At 37.0% G+C, this 23,324-nt stretch overlaps 1 protein-coding gene across 4 annotated transcripts in view; it reads left to right on the top strand.

The window, feature by feature from the left end:
• Positions 1 to 23,324, top strand: part of STAU2 (staufen double-stranded RNA binding protein 2) — a 313,767-nt gene that overhangs the window by 207,794 nt on the left and 82,649 nt on the right. For 3 of the 4 annotated variants that reach the window (XM_040625538.1, XM_040625537.1, XM_008710800.2), the window contains one exon: positions 5,307 to 5,420. The exons of the other annotated variant lie outside the window; for it this stretch is intronic. In XM_040625538.1, the coding sequence (XP_040481472.1) occupies positions 5,307 to 5,420 (114 nt within the window). The remainder of the gene's footprint in view (positions 1 to 5,306; positions 5,421 to 23,324) is intronic. 4 annotated transcript variants of the gene reach the window in all.

The following is a 23,324-nucleotide window of genomic DNA, read 5'->3' as shown; positions in this document are numbered from 1 at the left end:
TTTATTTTAATGCTAATCGTGAGCCAGGCATTGTTCTAAGTGCTTTTCATAGAGAAACTCACTTTATTTATTACATATAAATTAATTCATGAGTTGAATATAGAACTAACATAATGTGGCTTTTAACCGTTGACCACAGTTGACCCAAATAAGTAAGATGATGTACATGTCATCGAGTGATCTAAAAAAGCAGTTAAGACTGTTTAATACAAATTTAAGCTATTTATTAGGGCAATATTTATCAAATTATACCATTTCACATTTTGCCAAGAAAATGCTATTTTGTGTGTTAATAAAGATACAGGTCTTCCATATAGCTAGTATGCAGACTGCAGAAGTCAAGCATGTTTTGACATGTTTATTCTAAGTTCCAGTGTTACACCTGTCAACTCTTTAGCTCCTTGCTGCCTTTTCTTCTCTGTGCAGAGCTTCCATGCAGTCGCTAGAATGGGATTTCCACCTGCTCCTGTGCAGTAGACCCCACCGTTAATGAGCCTGAGATGCACTAATCAAACATGTTTTCTTGATACAGTGATTGTGTTAGGTATCACATATGAATGTACAAGCGTTTATCTTTCCTTAGTGGTCTAAAGAGCAACTTTCTTTAAACACGGGTCTTTTTCACACCCTCCTCATTTTTGTCCCACAGAGGGTGACCTGAGATTTAGTAAAATATTTAGTAGTCCTGCAACATCAAGGAACTTCAGCCCTGCAGGAAATGGTTTGATTCAACTTTTTTTGGAGGTAGGAGATAGGGAATTTACGTTTTCATTTGGATGCCCCCTCATATTTTCAAATGGGCATGAAAAAATTTGCATACCTAGCTTTTGGTATAAATTAGTGTAAGGCTTGTAGTATTTTTCTTTATTTCTCAAGTTATATGAATAGCTGAAGTGATATGTGTCTTCTCTTCAGGAAAAAGAAATCTCTAGACTGGCAAAATCAGTATTAGAATGGACAATTATAGCATCTCATCTGGGCTTATGTGATTACAAGTCAAAACTAGAAAACTTATTCTAAAATAAAAATTATTATAGATTGTGAATTTCAAAGACAGCCACATTGTTTAATTTACATATATTGAAATTTTTGGCCCATCTTCTAATGGAATAATTTTTGTAAATTCATAAGACAGAAGCAAAATGTCAATTTACAGTAGTTGATAGTGTTATAAATCCAAAACAAGTGCTGTAACATTGTAAAAATCAAGATCAGTTGCTAACATTTTAGAGTACCAAAGATAGCAAAATGATATGATTTATAAACAATGAATCTTAAAGTACACATAGGAGATGACTTTTGTAATCTTCTAAAATTATCTTTATTCATTTTTCTTTAATCAAAATCATCAAGGTCCTGTGACATCGCATAGTGGAATTCTTAAGGCCACATTTGTGGAAATACACTGCTCTGTTTTAACAGAAAGATGTTGCTCTGTCATTCTGAAGATTTGTGCATTACAAGATGTAGTGGGATTTTATTACCCTAATTATTTTAGGCTAGTGATCCTAAGAATTCAGTGCCGATGCTTTAAATCATAGAAAGCATTTTTCTGTGTAGAAGGATGAATTTCAAAATGTCACTTGCCCAGTATCATTTTTTTTGACATTCACAATTTTATGAACTCTAATGTTGTTATGTCCAAGAAGAAAACACAAAACTGATGAGAGCCATATCAAACTTGTTTTTACAAGTGACTGATGGAGTGATGTGTAAGGTGTGACTCTTCCTTAAGGCCTCTTATCTGTATATTATTACTTTTTGTTTAATTTGGAATTGTGTCCTCAATCAGTAGTTTCCTATATTTTTCACATAATTTGATGTGGCAGTCTTAGTGTAGTGGAAGGTATAAACATGGAATGATTTTATATTTCTCCAGTCACCACTTTCCTCCATACACCGTCAGATCTCCCATTCATGTTTCTTTATGATTTCTAGTTACCTTTAGTTTTTAAAAGTTGAGTCTAGTTCACAGTAAAATGCCAAACTCTGATCTCCGCCATTGCAAGCCAGTCAATTTGGCTCAAGACAATTCTAGGAGGGAGGGTGTACGTTGACTTATTTTTCCCTTCCTCCATACCCCATCCGTTTCGTTTCATGGCCTTACTGCACTGGTGTTAGGAGGCTTGGAGGGGGACCAGGGTAGGGGAAGATGCCACCCTAACCTGGTTTTATCCATTACTGGTTTCCATGTAGATGATCTTCATGATTTTCTCGAGGCAGTGTTTAGTTTCTTCCAGTTCCCTCTGTCCCTGAGGGACAGCCATATTTCCTTTGGACTTTACCAGTGGTCCTTGCCCCTGACCCCCTCTGTTGATAGATATGTCTTTGTTTGGCCTGAGTATCCCTTTGGCTTCTGCAGAGCTTCTCTTTCATTCCCTCCAAGGGCCATGAATATGTAGGGTGAGCATATCTCCCTTCGTCCTTTTTTTGTTTTCAGGCATACTGTGTGCCTGGACTCCTTCAACAAGCTCTCAGTTATCTCCAAACTCAATCTCTTTATTTTCCTATGTTTCCAAACTGCAAGGGGCACACATTGATTTCAGTCAAAATTTCTTTTCAAAGGAAGCTTATAGGTTCTGCTAGGGGACAGCATGTAAGTACTCCCACTCTGTATTAGCTGTTTTCTTAGAGCTGCCTCACTCATTGAAAATGCTGTATTCTTCATAAGGGTGACAATCAAGAGGATTCCCTCCCCTTCACTTCCCCCTTCCCAGTTCCTCTGTGTATTACTTACGGTTGGACCAGTTCTGACTCTTACTAAGGGGTTGGGAATAAGGCCTAGCCTAAATGTTGGCAGCTCTTTACAGCTCATTTTGTTGTTGGCTATGGTCCTGGTATTGATTTGGGGGCAGCGGAAAAAGCCCCATGGGGATTAGGTTCTTTGTAAGTGATAAAAAGCCCAGTGACTTAAATAAAATAGATGTTTATTCTTTCCTCATGTAAAGGTCTGGAAGCTTGCAGTCCAGAGCTAGTGTGATGGGTCTGTTCCATGGAGTCTTCAGGGACCCAGGTTCCTGCCTACTCACACCACCCTACCATCTGTAGGTTTCAGCCCTTGTCCTTTGGCTAAAGATGGTAATGTCCACCCATATTCCAAGCAATGGGCTGACAAAATGAGTCAAGAAGAAGCAAAAGGCAGACACTTGAAATCTCTTTTTAAAGTTTCTAGGAAGCTGTTGTAGAGTTCTTTCGTTTACATTCTACTGAGCCACATGGTGTCATAGCTACAGGGGAGCCTGGGAAGTATGAACTTTATTCTGAGCATTCAAGTAGTCAGCTAGGAATTACTGCGGAAGAATCTAAGAGGACAGTTGGCAATCTCTGTCACATTCACTGGGTGCTCTGACATTTTATTTGCGGCTATGTGCAGAATTACACCTTGACATTTGTCTGTTCTGTATGAGTTGTATATGGTCGCCAGTGTTGAAGGTCTGCAGAATGCACAGTGGTTATAGGGTATTGCAGGCTTCCAGTCAATTGTGTACAGTTAGGAGAAAGTTAAGTCTTTCAGTTAGAGTATCTAAGCCAAGGATGCAAATGCAGTGTGGAGTTTGTATTTTCTACTGGGGTTGTCTTGTGGTATTTCTGTCCTTTGTAATTTTCATTTCCCCAGAAGAAAGAATAGAACTGCAATAAATTGGCTAACAAAGAAGTGTATTCACTGTCAATTTGGATATTTAGGGAAGTGTCATGTCTCTCATACAGACTTTCAATTGATATCAAAGGGCGATTATATTTTATTTTAAAAGGCATGTTTTATCATAGCACTATATACGACATAATATTTTAACGGTACCATAAATGGCTGTGAGCTGTAGCTATTTTAGTGTCACCATTTATTGGCTTTTGCATAAACCTGTTATGTGATAAGTTTCATTTTCCCCCATCATATTTAGCTGATGCATAGTAAACAACAGTTCCACATTCTTGAACTCATATATACTGAGTGACCTTTCGATTTGCTTAGGAGGTATAGTGCGGGGATTTAGAACTGTTGTCAAGTCTTTTCCCCCAAAGTTAACTTGGAAAAAATATTTTTATAATAAAATCTTTAAGGTACATTGGAAACAAGCTTTGTATATTGCCTTGATTTAAACTCTAAACTACTTTTTATGGATTCTAGGAGGTTTCCCTATCTTCAGGGAAACTGATGGCAAATCTTAAGCCTACTGGCTTTAAAAAGTTCGATTATTAAACTATTAGACTAAGATCCATGTTGTTGTCATTTTCAGTCAGATGTATATTTTCCATGACAAAATATACATGGACCATAATCTATAATAAAGGTATATTATGAGTATGTTACAGCAGTCAGAATTAAGCCGCAGGAAACTAATATGTGTTTTAATTTTCTTCCTCACAAATTCAAGATTTTCACCCAGGCTTTTATCCTAGACCTATACACATTTAACAAATTGAGCAAGTTATAACTAGTGAAACCAATTTTCTCTATAATTAGTAGGAATTCCATTCTATAGACATGTTTCGTTAATTTATCATAAAAGCAGTGCTGTTTTTGCTTTGTTGGCTTAGAATTAAAATAAACACTGCTTGAAAGAACTTTTGTAAAACTAGATAAATGAGAGGATGGAAATTTTCCCACTGGGAAGATGGACTCACACTTCCCTCTACCCCCCATTTACCCTACCTCTGCTATGGAATGTCTTACATGTGGTTTTAATAATGGTTGGTTGTATTTAACTAAAAGAAAAATAATAATATAGTAACTTTATTTTGGTCTGCACATTAGAAATCATTTTCGTTTAATTCATTTTGATTGTAATGTCAAAAGGTCAAGCAGAATATGATGTAGTGATAGCTGTATATATTTAACAGTGGTTTTCTAGGGACTGTAATGTAGAAATAGAAGAATGTCACTACCAATTAAGTGGCAGTCACAAAGTCAAAGATGAGCGAAAATTCAGGTTGACAAAATTCCATTGGAATCAAGTGAACTTCGACTTATGCTTCCCCTTGAGTCTTTCATGCATTATGCATTATGAAAAGCTGGACTATAAAGACAGGTATAGCATTTAATTGTGAATTTTTCTACTGGCTATAATAATGTAAAACATTTTATAAAGCATTTCCTAAACTCTTTTAAAACTTCAAAAGTACTTAAAATGGAATTAATAGATTTTCCGTAGATATTGGAAGGTCCTGATAAGGTTTTAAATATTTGAACTGTGTTCTGCATAAATTATTTGAATTCTTCTGGAAATCTAGAGCCTTTGGAAAGGACCTGTTGCATCTGGCTCCCTCTTACAAGTGGTGTTCAGCAGATTGCATGTGTTCTGTTATAGGTTCACTACTGTGATAGACAAAGTGGCAAAGAGTGTGTGACCTGTCTGACATTAGCCCCTGTGCAGATGACTTTCCATGCTATTGGAAGCTCCATTGAAGCCAGCCATGACCAGGTATAATATGCCACTGCCATTTTGCTGCGTTATGGCCCAGCTGAGAAATCAGAGACCATCAAAATGGAAGCTATGTGCACACATACAGCTTTGCTTTCCCTAATACATTATCCACTAGCACCATTTGCTAGAATTTTGGAAAAATCCAAAATTTTCGTGTTGGGAAACTGGTATCTTAGGAGATTTAAATTACTTTAGACTTCTAGTTTGTAGTTCATTATTAACTTAAATATAGAATTCTCTTATATGGAAGAAATAATTGCCCTACGAGTTATTTTTATTTTTAATAATTGCATATAAGAAGCAGGGTTAGCAAAACAATGTGGATCACACTGTAGTCTCACTGTAAAATACTCATTTAGTGAGGGTTTAGTATTATAGAATGTGTTTAAAATAACTGAACTTTCAGAACAATCAACTTACTCCCAGAATTTGGGATATTATTAAAATGATACTCTAGTGTTGTTTCTACTTTTGAAGCTTTATTTCTGAAATAAAGCTAAAAATCTGAAAAGTATATTGTTTCTTAATAACAAATTCCTTTGTTTAGATAGCAGCTTGAAAACGCATCCTGTCTATAAGATAATACATATTTTCAATTAAAATAATCATCAGATTAGACTAAACTAATGATCTGGGTCATAGACTTTCTAGTTTGGAGTCAAAATAAATACATATACACACAGTTTACAGTTTGACTAACCAGCTGTGCTTTCTAAATTAACTATTCACATGCAGAACAATGGTCACCCACTTTTATATCCATTTCTCAGTAAATTTGAGGATTTCTCATGGTCTTGCCTCACTAATCTTTTTTTCCTTCTCTCTGAGGAGTGCCTTTGCATGAAAAGAATAAAAGAATGTAGTAATGTATATTCTCAAACACATGATTTATTGTCCAACTCAAAAAAGACATTCTTTTCTAGTGCATAATGTCTCTGACATTGTGGGGTTTCCAATCATCTTTTGTTGATTGGTGGAAAGGTATGGTGGGGTTTAGGAAAAAGTAAGTAATTAGGCAGAAAATCTGAGTGTTAGGAACTAACCAGAGCGTAAGTTAGCTGCAGTTACCTGAGTGCATTCGTACCCTTTGTTTGGGACCCTGTTTTCTGGAATATTAAGTAAAGGAGTTGGAGACGACTTACAAGATCCATTCCAGGGCTACCATTTTATGATTCTGTGGCTGATCTTCCTGCTCTTGGTTAAATGAGACCAATAATAAACAGTTGACAGCATATTGACGTTGAAAGCAGCTTTGAGATGACTCCAGTGCTTCTCGGAGTTTGGCACTGACATATGCTCTAGCTGCAGGAAAGCGTGCAGCAGGAGGAGAGGGATGTGACCTAAATGAACTTACAGAATACATTTCCCTGTATGAAACTATAACTTAGCCGTGTGCTAGGTTCAGGAGAAATGACAAGAATGTTAGACATCGTTCCTGCTGTCATGGAGCTTGTAATCTAGCAACTTTACTACTTTGAACATTTGCCAAAAAGTCTAGCTACTGCTGTATCTCTCTATATCCCTTCATGGCAGAAACAAATGCAAGAGCAACATGAGATTAACCATCCTGCAAAGACCCCCCTCCTCCTTAGGCTGAGCAAACAAATGAAAGAGTGCTTCAGAAACCCACACACCTGAGAAGAGCAACCCGTTGTTAGCAGAGGTAGCATGTTCCTATAAAAGGATGGGAATAGAGACAGATCAAACCTAGATTTGCCATGAAGTAGTTGTGGAAACTTGTCTCTATACCTCTTGGAACTTGGCTTCTTCATGAGTAAAATAATGAGCCTGGTTCAGGCTTATGCCCAGTCCATGTGGCAAGGTATACAAAGTTCTGGGCTAGGGTTAAGTCCGCATGCCACCCTTACAAATTAGAAAAAAAAAAAAAAAGGTGCTTCTTCTTAAGGCATTTTACTGCTATCCAAATCCATAAGACCTACAACATGAATGGAGCCCCCCCTACACCCCCCACCCATGAGGTGTTCAGTACATAACCTGCACAACTGTACATATAGGTCTTAGACTAGATCTATCTGGAATGTCAATTTTACTCAATGGTAAGTAAATAAAGACATTTTTATATTGAAGCAAATACAGTTGCATTAGAGATGATGAACTTGCATGAAATTTTAAGGTAAAAAAAAGACTTTCAGGAAATGCATTGATAATAGGTGATGGTTGGAAGATGGATGGATAGGTGAATAAATGAAGGGAGCTGTGACTGGAGTGGTCATCCTATATACCAAATACTATATACTTTGGTGGCCTCCGAGGTGCAGTTGGAAGTAGGGGCGTGATCAGTGCTCCTCCCTTGTACTTGAATTATTGGGCTCGCTGAGGAAAGGAGACACAGTGAACCTCTATTCCACATCCTCTAGTTTTTTTTTTTGCATTATGTTGCTATTACCCTTTCCTCATACTGAGGGTCTGTCTAAGCAAAAAGTACTTCTTCACCATACCGAAAGCATAAACTTGATCTCATAAGTTGGAAAGGATGAACCACTAAATGCTTTTTTACCTGTTTATCAGTAAATACTGGAAAACATTTTAAAGCAAGAAAAATTAGTCATTTACAAAATGTTTTCTATTTTTAATTCATTTGAGCCAAAGCAATTGAACAAACAATAAGTATTCTGAGAAAAAAGTATATGTAAAATTTAGAGGCAATCCTTCTTATGAAACTCAAGTGGTTCCTGTCTATGTAGAAAAGTAAAGGTGAGAAGTGGAAGAGCTCTGTAGCCTTGAACATTTACAGCTTACCTCATAATTTTAGATTTAACTCTAGGAATTCAGTGAAGTAATGAGTAAATGTCTTATTCAGTGTATTCACTCATGTATTAGGAGTAAGAGGACAAGGACTGTTAAATATCTCTATCAGAGGTCCATACAGATTATGGAGTGGAGGAGAGAGATCCAGTATCATCTGTATGCTGATGATGTCCAAATGTGTGGAACTTTAATTCTCCCGCCTCCCCCTACCAAACTTGCCTCCCCCTCCTCCCCTGTCTTTTCCTTTTATCCATCCTGGTAGATGACACCACCAGCTACCTTGTTGCTCAAGCCACGCTCCTTGGAGCATATTTGCCTCCTCTCTCCTCATGCTACATCCAGTTCCAGTATCCCTTCCACTGAGTTACATCTGTCACTGGACCACTTCACCACCTCCAGTGTTGCCATTGTAGTCACTATCATGGGTTTTGTGGGTTTTTTTAAGGTTTTATTTTTAAGTATTCTCTACACCCAACATGGGAGCTTGAACTTATCAACACCAAGATCAAGAGTCGCATGCTCTACCAACGGAGCCAGCCAGGCACCCCCTTATCATGTTTAACCCAGACAATGTAGTAATCTTTACACTAGCTTCCTTTTTTCTACTTCTGTTCCATTGTGGTGTATCTTCCACACAGTAGCCAAAATTATTTTAAGTTAATCAGATCACATTATTCAGCTGTTCAGAACCTTCCAGTGGCTCCCCATCACACCTACTATAAATCCAAAATTTTTGTTATGGCATGTAAGTCCCTTTGTGATTTGGCTCTCTCCACCTCTCCAATTGTAATTCCTACCTCTCTCCTTTCCACTCATTATTCCAGTCTCATTGGCTTTGTTGCCAGTTATATCATGACAGATGAAAGAAACCAGACTCAAAAGGCTACATACTATAGATGCAATGTGTATGACATTCTGGAGAAGGCAGAACTATAGAGATAGAAAACAGATCATTGGTTGCCAGGAGCTGAGGAGGGATTGACCATAAATTGTCACAACAATTTTTGGGGTTGATGGAAATGTGGTTTATCTTGATTGTGGTGGTAGAACATGACTGTATGCATTTATTAAACTTACAGAACTGTATGCTAAAAAGGGTAAATTGTATTGTATTTAGACTATACCTCAATAAACCTTACTTTAAAAAAAAAAGCCAGATTCATTCCTATATCAGTGACCCATATATGGAATTGACCTCAGGAAATGTGGAAACATGACATCCCTTTCCTGCATTCTCTGAAAATGTTGGATCCCCCTTAGAATGCACTAAATTAAACTTAGACCCTGAATTAGAGCCTCTCTGAATGCTAGTGGTTAGTTAAGGCCTGCTACAGGCTTCCAGGATAATTATCTCCAAAAAGTGGTCTAAGCCTGCCTGACTTCAGGGAAAGGGTCTGTAGTGTTTCCCATTTGGGAGCTCTGACTTCTCATCCAGGCAGTGGACAGTCATTCAGGCTGGTTGCTGCCTGGGAGTCCCTGTGTTATCTGGGTGAAAATGTTCTATGTATGTTTGCTTTATTCATCACAGCAAATGTGATACTATAAATTTACATTAGTTTAGAATGTTCAACTGTCTAGAATTAAAACAGTTTAAATTTCCAGATACTGAGTTTCTTTTCAAATATTTTTTAGAAGACATTTGTTAACTGAACAACTCTCTGGGAATGTTGCACTAGGTACTAGAGCATACAAAGATAACTAACTTCTAGTCCTCTTAATAAGCTAGATAACTAAATGTAGTCTTCGGTGAGCTGATCATCCTGTGAAATTTTAAATCTACAGATCGTATGGTGGCTTCAGCGAAGAGCAGTCATCCTTATTCGTTAGTGAAGTAAAGAGCTCATCTATTTGGTAAGATGGAGGTAGTGAGGGTTTTGCTCCATGTTTTTCAGTAGATCCTATTTGGAAACTATATTGGTTACGGGGTATCATTAAAAGCAAAATCCTTTGTAATAGCGCAGAAAGGTTTTTGGAATCCTCTTGATATAATTTGGTATAATTCACCAAATATTCTTTCCTCTGTCCTTCTGGCCTGACACTTTACATCTTTCTTCATCACTCTTGGATGTTACCGAGCACTGCCTATCTCTCTCTCTGTTACTTACATCAGTCACCTTCTAGGTAGCGTCAAAATCATAAACTTCCTTCCCTGTCTTTTTATTTTTTCATTCACCTTTATGTAGACTGCATTATTAATCTCACAGTCTCAACCATACTGGGTAAGCAGACGTAGATGAGTTAAAGTACCGTAGCTTAACTTCTAGTTACCAGTTTACCACTGCCTGTCTCATTTTGTTCAGGTTAGCTTTGGGACTCACTTGCTTCATATAAAAAAATGAATAAATCAACCACCTAACCAAGCACTGACTTGCCAATGAAGTATAACGTGTGCAAATCACTATTTGCTGTAATCTTCTAGTCAACACAAAATGAAATTACGATGTGGAGTAAAGGACGATGCCTACTTAGCACAGTACTTAGAATTTGAGAAATGAACGATCCTTCAACAGGAAAGAAACAGGAACCAAATTTATATTAAGTGTGTTTACTGTGTACCAGATATTGTGCTAGACTCTGCATCCATTCTTTTGCTTAATTCTCATAATACTACGATGAGGTATAAACTATAGTGGTTGTATATTTGCTTCATTTGCTCCGTTACCTATAAGGGTTTATGTCCAGATTAGCAAATCAAGCTGAGTTGTTCACCGTGTGTGTGCTTTGACTGGAAATCAAGGCCGACTTCTCAGTGAAGGGACAACCATGAAGTGTAACAAGTTACAAATCTAATGGGTATTCTGTTCTACTTTTGCTTAGTTAAATTCTGCTCATGGGTTTTCTTTTTCTGATTAATTAAAAATCTCTTTCCCTTAGTAATTATTCTATAATGTCTTACAGTTGTATAATAATTTAAAACTAAGAAAGAAAAGCCTTCACACATAATAAATATATACTATCGCAACAATAATATATGGATTGATTATAGACTATATCCAGAACTTTGTGGTACTAAATGGACTTAAATGATAGTGCATATAGTCCCTTTGCCTTGAGGTAATTGTAGCCTAATGGAGTGTATCAGCTAGGATGCTTTTGGCTACAACTAACAGAAAACCTGACTCATACTGGCTTAAACAATAAGGAACCTTGTTATCTCCCATAACAGGAAATTCAGAGGAAGAGTGAACTCCAGGCTTAGTTGATAAAGTAGCTCAGTGATGTCAACAAGGACTCAGGTTATTCCATTTCTTAGCTCAGCTTCATCCTCTGGCTCATGGAAACATGGTCACAGTTTTTCTCTGTGTCACTGGGAGTGTAGCCATATTGAAAAGAAAATGAGAGATCTGATCTTACTGGTCTCCATTTAGGGGCAAAGACATCTATATCAGGAACTCCTTCAGCCATCTTTCCTTCATGGTGCAGGCTTGGGTTGGGTCATTCACAAACCCATCTCTAAACTAGTCACTGGCCAAGGAAATGAGATCACTATGAGTTTTTTATTTTTTAAAGATTTTATTTTTTAAGTAATCACCCAATGTGGGGCTGGAACTCATGACCCCAAGCTCAAGAGTCACATGTTGTGCTGACTGAGCCAGACAGGTGCCCCAAGATCACTATCAGTTTTTTGTGTTTTTTTTTTTTTTTTAAGATTTTTTTATTTGAGAGAGAGAGCAAGCAGGCAGGAGGAGGGGCAGAGGAAGAGAGAAAATCCTGAGGCAGACTGCCCCCTGAGTGCGGAGCCTGATGACGTGGGGCTCAGGGCTTGATCCCAGGACCTTGAGATCATGACCCGAATCAAGAACATGACCTGATCTGAAATCAAGAGTCTGCTGCCTAACCAACTGAGCCACCCAGATGCCCCAAGATCAACATGAGTTTAAATGCTTGGGGTAAAATGGTTGTTGAGAAGTTAACAACAGGGACTACTACATGAGGAATTAAATGCCATATATATAATTTTAAATTTTCTAGTAAACCCATTAAAAAATTTAAAAACAGGTAAACTTGCTCTTAATATATTTTATTTAACCCAATATATCTAAAGTATCACTTCAACATATAATCAACTTTTAAAATTATTAAGGTATTTAATCTTTCTTCATATATCTCATTTTGGACCAGCCAGAATATACTCTGAGTATATATAACTATCATTAGGAATCCATCATATATTTCCTAACGGAAATAAACTGATCTGTATGGTACCTTTAATTTGCCTAATCTATCATGCATACGCTTACAACCTCCTCAGGGTCCTGAATTAATTTCTTCAAGTTCTGGGCCTGCCTCCCGATTCTAGCACTCCACAGTGTGGTACACAAGTCAGCACCCACTGAAGCATGTCACTGGGGACTGCAATCCTCAGAATCTAAACAGGCACGAACTTCATAGGTTTGAGCAACAAGTACACAAGACAAAGTTTTTTATTAATATAAGAAGGACACACTTAAATGGCATTGGACAATAACAGACCCCATGTCATCATCACCCTAGAGGTATCTGTAATGGGGTTCTGGCACTCTGTTTTACATAGATGCAGTATGGGTTTTGAACTTCGGCTGTTTGATTTGCTCTGCATAGCAAGCCACCGAGCCGAGTGCCATGGGGTGTCGACAGAGAGGGTATGATCACTGCCGTTGGCAGCTTCTGCAAGGTCCTGCAGCTGCCAACATTCAAAACATAACTTGATTTGCATTTACTTTTTATGAAATACGGTGCCAAGAGAGAGAGTAGAAAGGCACATCACCTTTAATGTTTGCTTTGAGAAATTGCTTTCATATTTACTGATGTTGTTTCATATTGAAGTATTTAAAAATATTTCCTCTACTTGAAACATATCCCATGATTATAGGACTAAAATTTCTTCTTCTGACTTTTAACTCTATTATATGAAATTCTCATTTTACACAAATATATATTATAGTTAAGGAATTTAATCATATCTTTTTTTCTTTACATTTTATAGTTCAGTAAATTAGCCCAATAGTTCACATTGTGTTTTGTTTTTGTTTTGAGTTTTTCTTGAATTGAGATATAATTGACATATAACATTGTATTAGTTTTAAGTGTACAACATTTTATTTGAAATGACTGCCACAGTAAGTTTAGTTAACATCTATCACCACACATAGTTACAAATTCAGTCATATCTTCAAAGAACATTTCAGCAGGAAGTCGCTAGGAACAACTTCTCACGATAGTTAATAACTCGTTGATGGACTAGAATAGGAGTCAGCAAACTGGCCTGCCCGCCAAATCCAGCCTACCACCTGAATTAAGATGGTTTTTAGATTTTGAAGTGATGGAAAAAAGATCAAAAGAAGAGTAATATTTCATGACATGAGAATTTTATGAAATTCAAATTTTAGTGCCTACAAATAAAGTTTGATAGGAACATAGTCATGCCCGTTCATTCAGGTATTATCTATGGCCACTATACTCCACAGCATCAGAGATGGGTGGTTATGAAAAAGCCTGAAATACCATCTGCCTCTTTACAGAAAAAATTTGTTGGTCTAATCCCTGGACTAGAAGGAGAACATTAGGCTTTCACCTTTTGAATTTGTATCAAATGGTTATTTTATACATGGTCATTCAGAGTTCATTCTCTTTTAGAAAGAGCCAGTTTTCTGGAAATACTTCCCATATTATAGCACTAGTTAGATTTGATTGTGAATTTTGGATTTATTTACTCTACAATGGAAATCAGTTTTTTTTCCCTAAGGGAATAATAAGTCTTTCTTCATCAGCATTCATCAGAGCATTGAAAGAAAGTTTGTAGCAAAGGTTACTTTTTTCTCCTTTCGAAATCCCATTTAGAAACGCTACATAGCTGGACTTTTTTTTTTTTTTTAAGTCGTAGGGGATATTCTCTTGTTTCCATAGTGATCTTTCACTTCTTTCGTTTCAGATGTATAAGCAGTTTCTAGAACCAACAGTGAGTTATAGGGGAAGGTAGTGGGAAGACTAAATATTATGTATTTTATAACTGACTCATGATTTCATTTATGCTTAGTATAGCATGACCACATTTCTAAGAGGTTGCATATATCCAGTGATATTGTGCACACAAGTGACTTATTAACTTGACCTGTAAAATAATTTTGGACTATAGTCAAAACCTACGTACTTAACTTACTGCTTTCTTTCTCCCACTTTTTCCTGAAGTGATGAATAACAGCTATTTTAATCAACAGAAAGGGTGAAATTTCAAGTTTCAAAAAACCTGACTTTTCTCAACTACACTGAAAAAGATTTTTCAGGTGGTTGTTTGACCCATACCCCAGCCTACCTGTAGCTCAGTGTTTCACAACAGATTACCCCTTTGAAAATAATTTCATGTTCATGATCTCAACAAATTAAAGTACAGAACCAAAAGTATTTTCCAGATTTTTCTCCCTAATAAGTTTTGTTCAATTTAGGACCTACATACATACTCCATGTCAGTAGTTCCTTAATTTTTAATTCAGTATTCTACTTTTACATTATTTAAGTTGGAATTTAATATTTCTACTGTTCTGTAGAACTATATATTTGAAGTTGATTTGAAGATCGTTGGGGAAATATTCTACAAACCTTTCTGTTAACAGTTCATACTAATGAATCATAACCAGATACATTATTAAAACAATAAATACCATATGTATATAATTGGCTAAATGGATGTGAAAGTTATAGTGGAAAACTGTTGCATATATAGACTTTTTTAAAGTGACGATCAATGGAATATAGCTCCCTAGGCCACAGATTTGAGAGCGTTATTGCCCACTGGAGGTCTCTTTTACAACCTGAAGAGTATTACCTTCCTTGTAAACTCAAATTATGGTGTTGTGTATGATTTATTATACTATTTAAAACTGAAAAACAGAAACCTTCTCTCTCTTAGTAACACACCTTCAATTAAGTCATGCCTCTCCCCATTTCCAAAATTCTTTTTTAGACAAACCAGTTATTTTTCAGAATATTCAATTTTATTCTTTCATTGCTAATAGTTATTTGGCCTGCTCTCTTTGTTTCTAAGTTGGCAGCTACTGCCTTTTCAGATCACATATTTTAAAAATATCCTTTAGTTAATTTGCTTCTCTTTGCATCCTCTGATGAAAGAATGTGAAGACAGTTTTAAGCCCGCAAATATTTAACATATTTGAAATTAGTAAGGGTCAACATAGTGATAAAAAATGTCTGTTACCCTTCCTAGGCAATCCAGTGGTGTGCTCTTAGCAAACCTGGTATCTTTGGCAAGAAGTGTCACCATTCTACCAAGACCCACACTTAAATTTCTCACTCCGAAAGACTCATATGCCAGTAGGCTTCCTCCCTGGTTCACCTAAGGTCATATGCAGAGAGAGGTCATGCCTTCACATAGGTTCTTGCTGTAGAAGGAAACATAATAAGAAATTTTTCAGCTCAGGGACAGATTTGCTTTACTGCAGTTTCCATGTTTCGGATACATTTCTTCATTCTATGCCACTGTTTGCTGGTCTCCTTACCTAGCATATCCTTACTTGTTTTCTTGGCTGAACCTTGAACTCTGACTCCTGGTTATTTAGCTACTGTCTGCTCTGTTGGTTTGTCTTGGCCTACTAGTACTTTTGTTCTGTTTGACCTTGTACTGCCTAATTGACCATTGACATTGGCTTCTGAGTGTTGCGTGTCCTTCACCTTGCATTACAGAGACTCATTGTTCTCGTATTGCTCTCCAAATCCAAAAGTGCCTGTGATTGACAGAAGTCCACTTTATTGATATTATATTCTACAGTCATTATAAAATCCAGAGAATATCAATTGACTTGGTGGGACTGATACTCAGTTTGTGTCCTCTGATATGGCTATACATACATATATTAAAATGTGTAAATGCTTTCATCCTACTTGGTAAATAGCTGCTGGCCCATATTCCACCCACCTACAATCATGGCCTCATGTCTAGGACCTGTAGGACCTCTCCATGATCCAGGTACTAATGGATCATTTCTTGGGCCAACAGGAGTTTTCAGGACTGTTTTGTTGTCTGATTTCATTGATTGGTGTTCATGCCACACAAATTATTAAAAATGTTAAATATCACTTCTGCTTTCAGAGGTATATGTAAGAGTTAAGTTCTTCAAGGGGAGAGGCATAGAGACATCCTAAAGTGATCATTTTTCTTAAAAGATTTTTGAAAATTTCCATAGGAAATCAAGAAGCATTTTATTAATTCAGCAATCATGTACTAAACATGTCCATCACTGTACTAAATGATAAGAAGTATTTCCAATTTTGTAAACTGGGAAAGCCCTCAAATTGAGTATAATCAAAAGTTGGAGGTGGGATATATGGGAACTCTTTGTACTTTGTGTTCAATTTTACTGTGAATCTAAAATGCTCTAAAACATAAAATCCATTTAAAAGGAAAAAATATTGGAGAAACAACAAAACACATACAGAAGTAATTGAGGACTGAATGAAAGCTGACATGTTTAGTGTCAGAAATGTTTACAAAATCTATGTGTGTATATATGAATATTGAAAAGCTTGGAATACAGACATGATCAAGAGCAGATTAAGCCTCTTCTAGGAGTTCACCTGATTAAGCCTCTTTTAGGAATTGATGGACCAAAAGTTGAAAGATCACAAGGGATCTCCACATAGAGGAAGCAACATGAGAAAAATTAGAAACATGGAAATTGGCAAAGGAATATGTGGGGAAAAACTCAACTTGGTGGGAGCCCCAGGAACAAATGATGTTGCATAAAATCGAAGCCGTTGAGTACATGTTGACGGCTAGGTTAAGAAGTATGACTTTGATGTTTTTGTAGCAAAGAACCGTTCTTCAGTCAGCAGCAGGGGTTATGATTATGCCGGCGTCTGTAAGATCAATCTAGTAGCCAGATGCAGAATTGACTGTGGTAGGAAGGAAAGCTTCTATCATAGTAATTCAGGAATGAATGGGTGCTGGTTATCTTGATGGGCGTGTCTCTAAAAACAGCAAGAAAAACAGCATCTCTCCCAGAGACACGTTGCATGAAAAGAATCAGCGGACCTTCGTGACCAGCTGAGTATGACAGAAAGAAACGGATTAAAAATAGCTTCAAAGGCACACTACCGATATGGCAGAATGAAAGCTGGACAATTGTTTTCAAAAAGCAACAGTGAAACTAGACAAAATTATCAAAAAAAGCAATTTTAGGACTCTGGAAATTGACCCAAAGCACTCAACAGATTGAAAAGCATTTATTCATGGAGACGCTAGTGGACTTCAGGTAAGAAAAGTAGGATTCTGTGGAGTTCCTGCCTGGAGCTGTGCCCCACCTTCAGGCTTAATCAGCGTAGTAGTTCTAGAAGGATGAGGAAAGCCATGAAAACCAGCAATTTCACTGGAGGAACGACCTCACTTGATTTAAAGTGAAGTGTGAAAAACCCTATGCCCATGAGCATTGTGAATAACAATAGACATCTTGGTGGCAAACAAATAGGAAAGGTTAGCTAGCAGCTTAGTAAACCTGAGGTTACAGTCTTGGTTGTCAACAGCAAACCAACAGACTAGCCAAAAATGTACCTAGGAGATTTGAGAAGTGATGCAGTGGAAGTGGCCTTGATAAACCAGCATATATTTCTGGCTGATCAACAGACTTCATGCATCGGAATGAGAGACCAGAGAGGGCCCAAGCTATCTATACATCCCTTGCTGCACATGGAATTCTGCACATATACAGAGGAGATGCAAGAGGGTCTGGCAGAAAGTAAATGCCAAGGCAGACTTGAGAACTGCTTGAGCTTTGAATGAGCTCCCCAACCCAAATACAGCTCCACTCCCCAATCCAAATACAGGCAGTGTAAAAGATCTGTCGGCTCATCGTGTTTGAGCACAATTACTAACCAATAATTGACGGAGCTATACAGACACAAGGGTGATTCCTAGGAAATCAGGTTTAAAAATGAAAACAAAACTAAAGAAACTGAGTAAAGAGACACACACGGAACCATATGCCATGGGGAGATCTAGTCCACAGATTTAACCTAGTCAAATTCATAGCAGAATAACAGCAACAACAATAACCCTGAGAGAGGAACATCAAAATCCAGAGTTATTACAATATAGTATCTAAAATTCCAGTTTTTAACAAAAAATTACAAGATATGAAAAGAAAGGAAAGGTTTACCAATACCCAGTGGGAAAAAGCTGTGGGCCCAGATGTTGGACCTAGCAGACAAAGACTTCAAAGCAGCTATAATAAATATGTTCAAGTAATGAAAGGAGTTATGTTTAAGAATTAAAGAAAAACATAATGACAATAATTCAACAAATAGAGAATTTCACTGAGGAGATATAAGTTATTGAAATGGCCAAATAAAGTTGAGAATTACTGAAATGAAAGAGTTGCCAGAGGAATTCAACAACAGATTTGATATGGCAGAAGAAAGAACCCATGAGCTTCAAGGTGGATCAAAAGAAATTATCCAGTCTGAAAAACAGAAAAAAGAATGAAAAAAATGAACAGAGCCATATCAAGCAGCATCTGGGCCAACATCAAGCAGCATATAAAAAGCATTAAACACCATTATCAAGGTTGATTTAACATGTGGAAATCACATACTGTATACATCCTATTAATAAAGGAGAACAAACACAATAATCTCAGACACAGAAAAAGCATTTGACAAAATCCAACACCCATTCCTCGTTAAAAACTCTGAACAATTTAGGAATAGAACTCTTAGGAACTTTCTTAACTTGATACAGTACATCTAATGAAAAATCTACAGCTAATGTCATCTTAATGGTGAAATAATGAATGCTTTCCCCCTAGTTTGGAAACAAAGCAGGTTTGCCTGCTCTCAACACTTCTGCTCAACATTATACTAAAGATTGTAGCCAGGGCAAAAAAAAAAAGGGGGGGGGGAGGAAAAAAAAGAAAAGGCATGCAGCTTGGAATGGAAGAAACAAAACTGTTTTTATTTGTAGATGACGTGATCCTGTATTCAGAAAATTCTAAGAAATCCACATGTATACACACATACACAAACACCTATTAGAACTTAAAAACAAGTTCACAAAGGTACAGGATACAAATTAATATTAAAAAATCAATTGTGTACTAGATACAAATATACCAGAAACAAATATTCCAAAAATAAATTTAAGAAGATGATTTCTTTCACAATAGCATCAAAAACAATAAAATACTCAAGATTCCATTTAACCAAAGAGGTATTAAGACTTTTACTTTGAAAGCTACAGAACATTGCTGAGAGAAACTAAGGATCTAAATATATGCGAGACATTCAACATTCATGGATTAGAAGACCCATTATTGTTAAGTTGCCACTTCACCCCAGATTGACCTATAATGTCAATGCAGTCTCTATCAAAATCCCAGCAGGGTTTTGTTTTGTTTTTTAGAAATTGACAAGCTGATCCTAAATTTAGTGGAAATGCAAAGAGCCTAGAATAGTTAAAACAATTTTGAAGAAGAAGAGCAAAATTGGAAGACTTCCACTACTCAATTTCAATTTTTTTAATATAAAACTACATTATTCAAGTTAGTGGCATAAGGATAGACGTGTGGATCAATGGAACAGAATCAAATGGAACAGTCCAGAAATGAACCTTTATATATTTAAGTTCAGTCTATTTTCCACAAAAGTGCTGAGGAAATTAAGTGGGAACAGATTGTTTTTTCAAGAGATGGTACTGGGAAAATTAAATATCCATATGAAAAAACATGAATTTAGAGTCTTACCTCAACCAAATACAAAAATTAAACTAATAGTAGACTTAATTGTAAAACCTAAAGATGTGAAACTTCTGGAAAAATCGTAGAAATTTTCATGACTTTGTCAAAAACTAAGGATATACTGTATGGTGACTAACATAACATAATAAAAAATTATTAAAAAAATTTTTTTCATGACTTTGGGTTAGGCAAAAATTTAGATGCAACACCAAAAGCATAATCCATAAAAGAAGAAGTTGGTAAATTGGATTTTATCAAAACTTAAAACATTCGTTCTTCAAAAGACACCATTCAGAAATAGAAAAGGGGGGGGCCTGGGTGGCTCAGCCATTAAGCATCTGCCTTTGGCTCAGGTCATGATCCCAGGATCCTGGGATCAAGCCCCGCGTCGGGCTCCCGGCACAGCGGGAAGTCTGCTTCTCTCTCTCACACTCCCCTTGCTTGTGTTCCCTCTCTGACTGTCTCTCTCTGTCAAATAAGTAAATAAAATCTTTAAAAAAAAAAAATAGAAAAGAGGGGCGCCTGGGTGGCTCAGTCAGTTGAGCATCTGCCTTTGGCTCAGGTCATGATCCCAGGGTCCTGGTATTGAGCCCTGTTTTGGGCTTCCTGCTCAGCGGGGAGTCTGCTTCTCCCTCTCCCTCTACCCCCCCCACCCCGCTGCTTGTGCTCTCGCATGCGCGTGCTCTATCTCAAATAAATAAATTTTTAAAAAAGAGTGAAGCCACCAACTAGAAGAAGCTCTTTACAAATCATATATCTGATAAATTACTTGTGCCTACAAATATACAAAGAGCTCTTATGAACACAATAATAAGACAATTAAAATGGATAAATGGTATGAATAGGCAGTTCACCAAAGTAAATGTATGATTGGCTAACAAACACCTGAGAAGATGCTCAACGTCATTAGCCATAGGGAAATGAAAAGTAAAATCACAATGAGATACAAGGTCACACCCACTAAGATGATGATACTAAAAAAGGCAGACAATAACAAATGTTGCCAAGGATGTGGAGAAACGGAAACCTTCATGGATTGCTGGTGGGGATGTAAAATTGTACAGCCACTTTGGAAAATCATTCGGCAATTTCTTAAGTTAAACAAATTTACCACATGATCCAGCAATCCTACTTTTATATCTACGAAGAAAAATTAACATGTTTACACAAAGACTTGTATGTGACTATTCATAACAGCATTATTCATAATAGCCCCAAACTGGAAACAATCTGAATGGCCCCTAACTGGTGAATGGATAAACACTGATATATCCATACAATGGAATACTATTTAGCAATTAAAAGGAATGAACTGATACTCTACAACCAAGAACCTCAAAAACATGCTACGTGAAAGATACCAGTCACAAGAGACCACGTATCGTACGATCCCATTTATATGAAATTTTCAGAAAAGGCAAATAATCTATAGAGACGAAAACAGATCAGTGTTTGCCTTGGGCTGGGAATGGGAGCAGGGAATGCCTGCAAATGGGCACAGGGAATTTTTTGCAGTGACAGAAATGTTCTAAGACTAGATTGTGATGATGTTTGTACAACTTTCTAACCTTACTAAATTACTCACAGTACATTAACTTTATGGCATATAAATTATACCTCAATAAAGGTGTTTAGAAAAAGACACGCTTATAAGCTTTAAAGCCTCAGAGACCAAGAGGATTATAAGACCATTTGCGATCATGGAAATTTTGGTAAGCAATCGTTCATTTGGGTCCGGAACCTCAAGAAACTCTCCAGCAAACTCTGTGAGGACTGGGTTTTGTTTTGTTTTGTTTCCTATTTTGGCAGAGATAGAGCAGAAAACCAGACATCACCATGCTTTTCCGGGCCCCAGAATTGCACATCTCTGCTGGTCCTCAGCCCTCTTCTCATCCCTGCATGTACGTCAAGCCTGGGGACTTGAGCTAGGATACTTTCTCCAGCCTCTGTTGCCTCTCATTTCCAGTTCTCTTAGCTTCGCTTTGTGACCTGCCTCGAATTTCCTATGTTCCTGACCTCAATTCCTGTTCATTATTTTTGCTCCTCCCTAACTCTTGAGCATCGTGTTTCCTCCTGCCCAGCCCAGTAAACTGATCCTGACTTCTGATTGTTTCCTTTGCTTAACTTGTTTCATTAATTTTGACATACTTAAAAAAAAAATCTCTCTGCCGTTTTTAACCCTAGACTGCACTGTAGCTCTGATGAGCCCTGCCACACTGGCTCAAAAGAAAACCCATTCTTCGATTCTTTTGGAGGATCATGACTTAGGTTTTTGACATATTAAATGTCAGTGCCAGAGGTGATACTCAGTAGGTAACTAAAGATTTGAGGTCAGAGTCACAATGAGAAATTAGGGATAAAGGTATAGATTTGGTCCCCATATAAGCACAAAATAACAGGAATGAACAAAAACATACACCTTGGGAAATACTACAAGGTAAGGGGATGCAGAACCAGTGGAAACCAGGAAACGTTTTCCTTTTTTCCAGCATTGTAAACTATAAATGTATACAAAAAGGATTTATCTTCCCTCCAATTATCTAGGCTAATCATTGTAGTGAAAACTAACTGCTTAAAAAGAAAACCAATAGATATGGAACAGGCCAGTTTGGAGAAATTACTTAAGGTTATGAAAAATCCATCTGATTCCCCTGATACGAAAGAAACGTTTAATCATTTTCTAATAAGAAGCTGACCTCTGCTCTTAGGTCTTATACAAAACACAAACCTGACTGTGAAACTGCCTCCCCCACTAGGTGGCAAAAGGAAGCTGCTAGAGAGAGAAAAAAACACCAGGACTTCTCTACCCTCCTTTGTCACTTCTTCCAAAGTGACCTTAAAATTGTCATTTTGAAAAACTTAGACACTCTATACGTTTGCAATATATAGTCTGTGTGATACCTAAACTGCCCTGTAAAATAGAGTGAAGATAGACGTACCTTGTGTTGATTTTTGGTAGCAAACACTTATGTTTGGGGACACAATATAAAATACTAAAATATTTACATAAAATACTAAAGAGAAAATTACTGTGGTCACTCACAATTTTGTTCCAGAATTTCTTAGGAAATACTACTGAGGAACCCTGAACTAAATTCTATCAACTCTGTTTTAAGTAAGCCACTATATCTGGTAGTAGCTGATAGGAAGTTACCAGAAGTCTTCTTTAAGCTAATACCAGTCACTGCAGGTTCCTTCCCTCTCTGGCCTTCCATGAATATAAAAGGTTCCTGGAGGTCTCATTAATTTCTTGGGCTTTGGAAAACACTTCAAAATAGCCTGAGACAAAATACCTGTTCAAAGTATGCTATTTAAAAATTTTCTTTATTAGGGTCACCAAATATCGGTCACTTTTATTTTTTAATATTAACATTAGTAGTGTTTTCCCTTCTCTTAAGGGTATTTTTTTCTTTCT

This window comes from Ursus maritimus, unplaced genomic scaffold (assembly GCF_017311325.1).
Source record: "Ursus maritimus isolate PB19 unplaced genomic scaffold, ASM1731132v1 scaffold_9, whole genome shotgun sequence".
In the NCBI taxonomy this organism is placed as follows: Eukaryota; Metazoa; Chordata; class Mammalia; order Carnivora; family Ursidae; genus Ursus; species Ursus maritimus.
The sequence above is the reverse complement of the archived record's forward strand: the minus strand, read 5'-3'. Positions and strand labels throughout refer to the sequence as shown.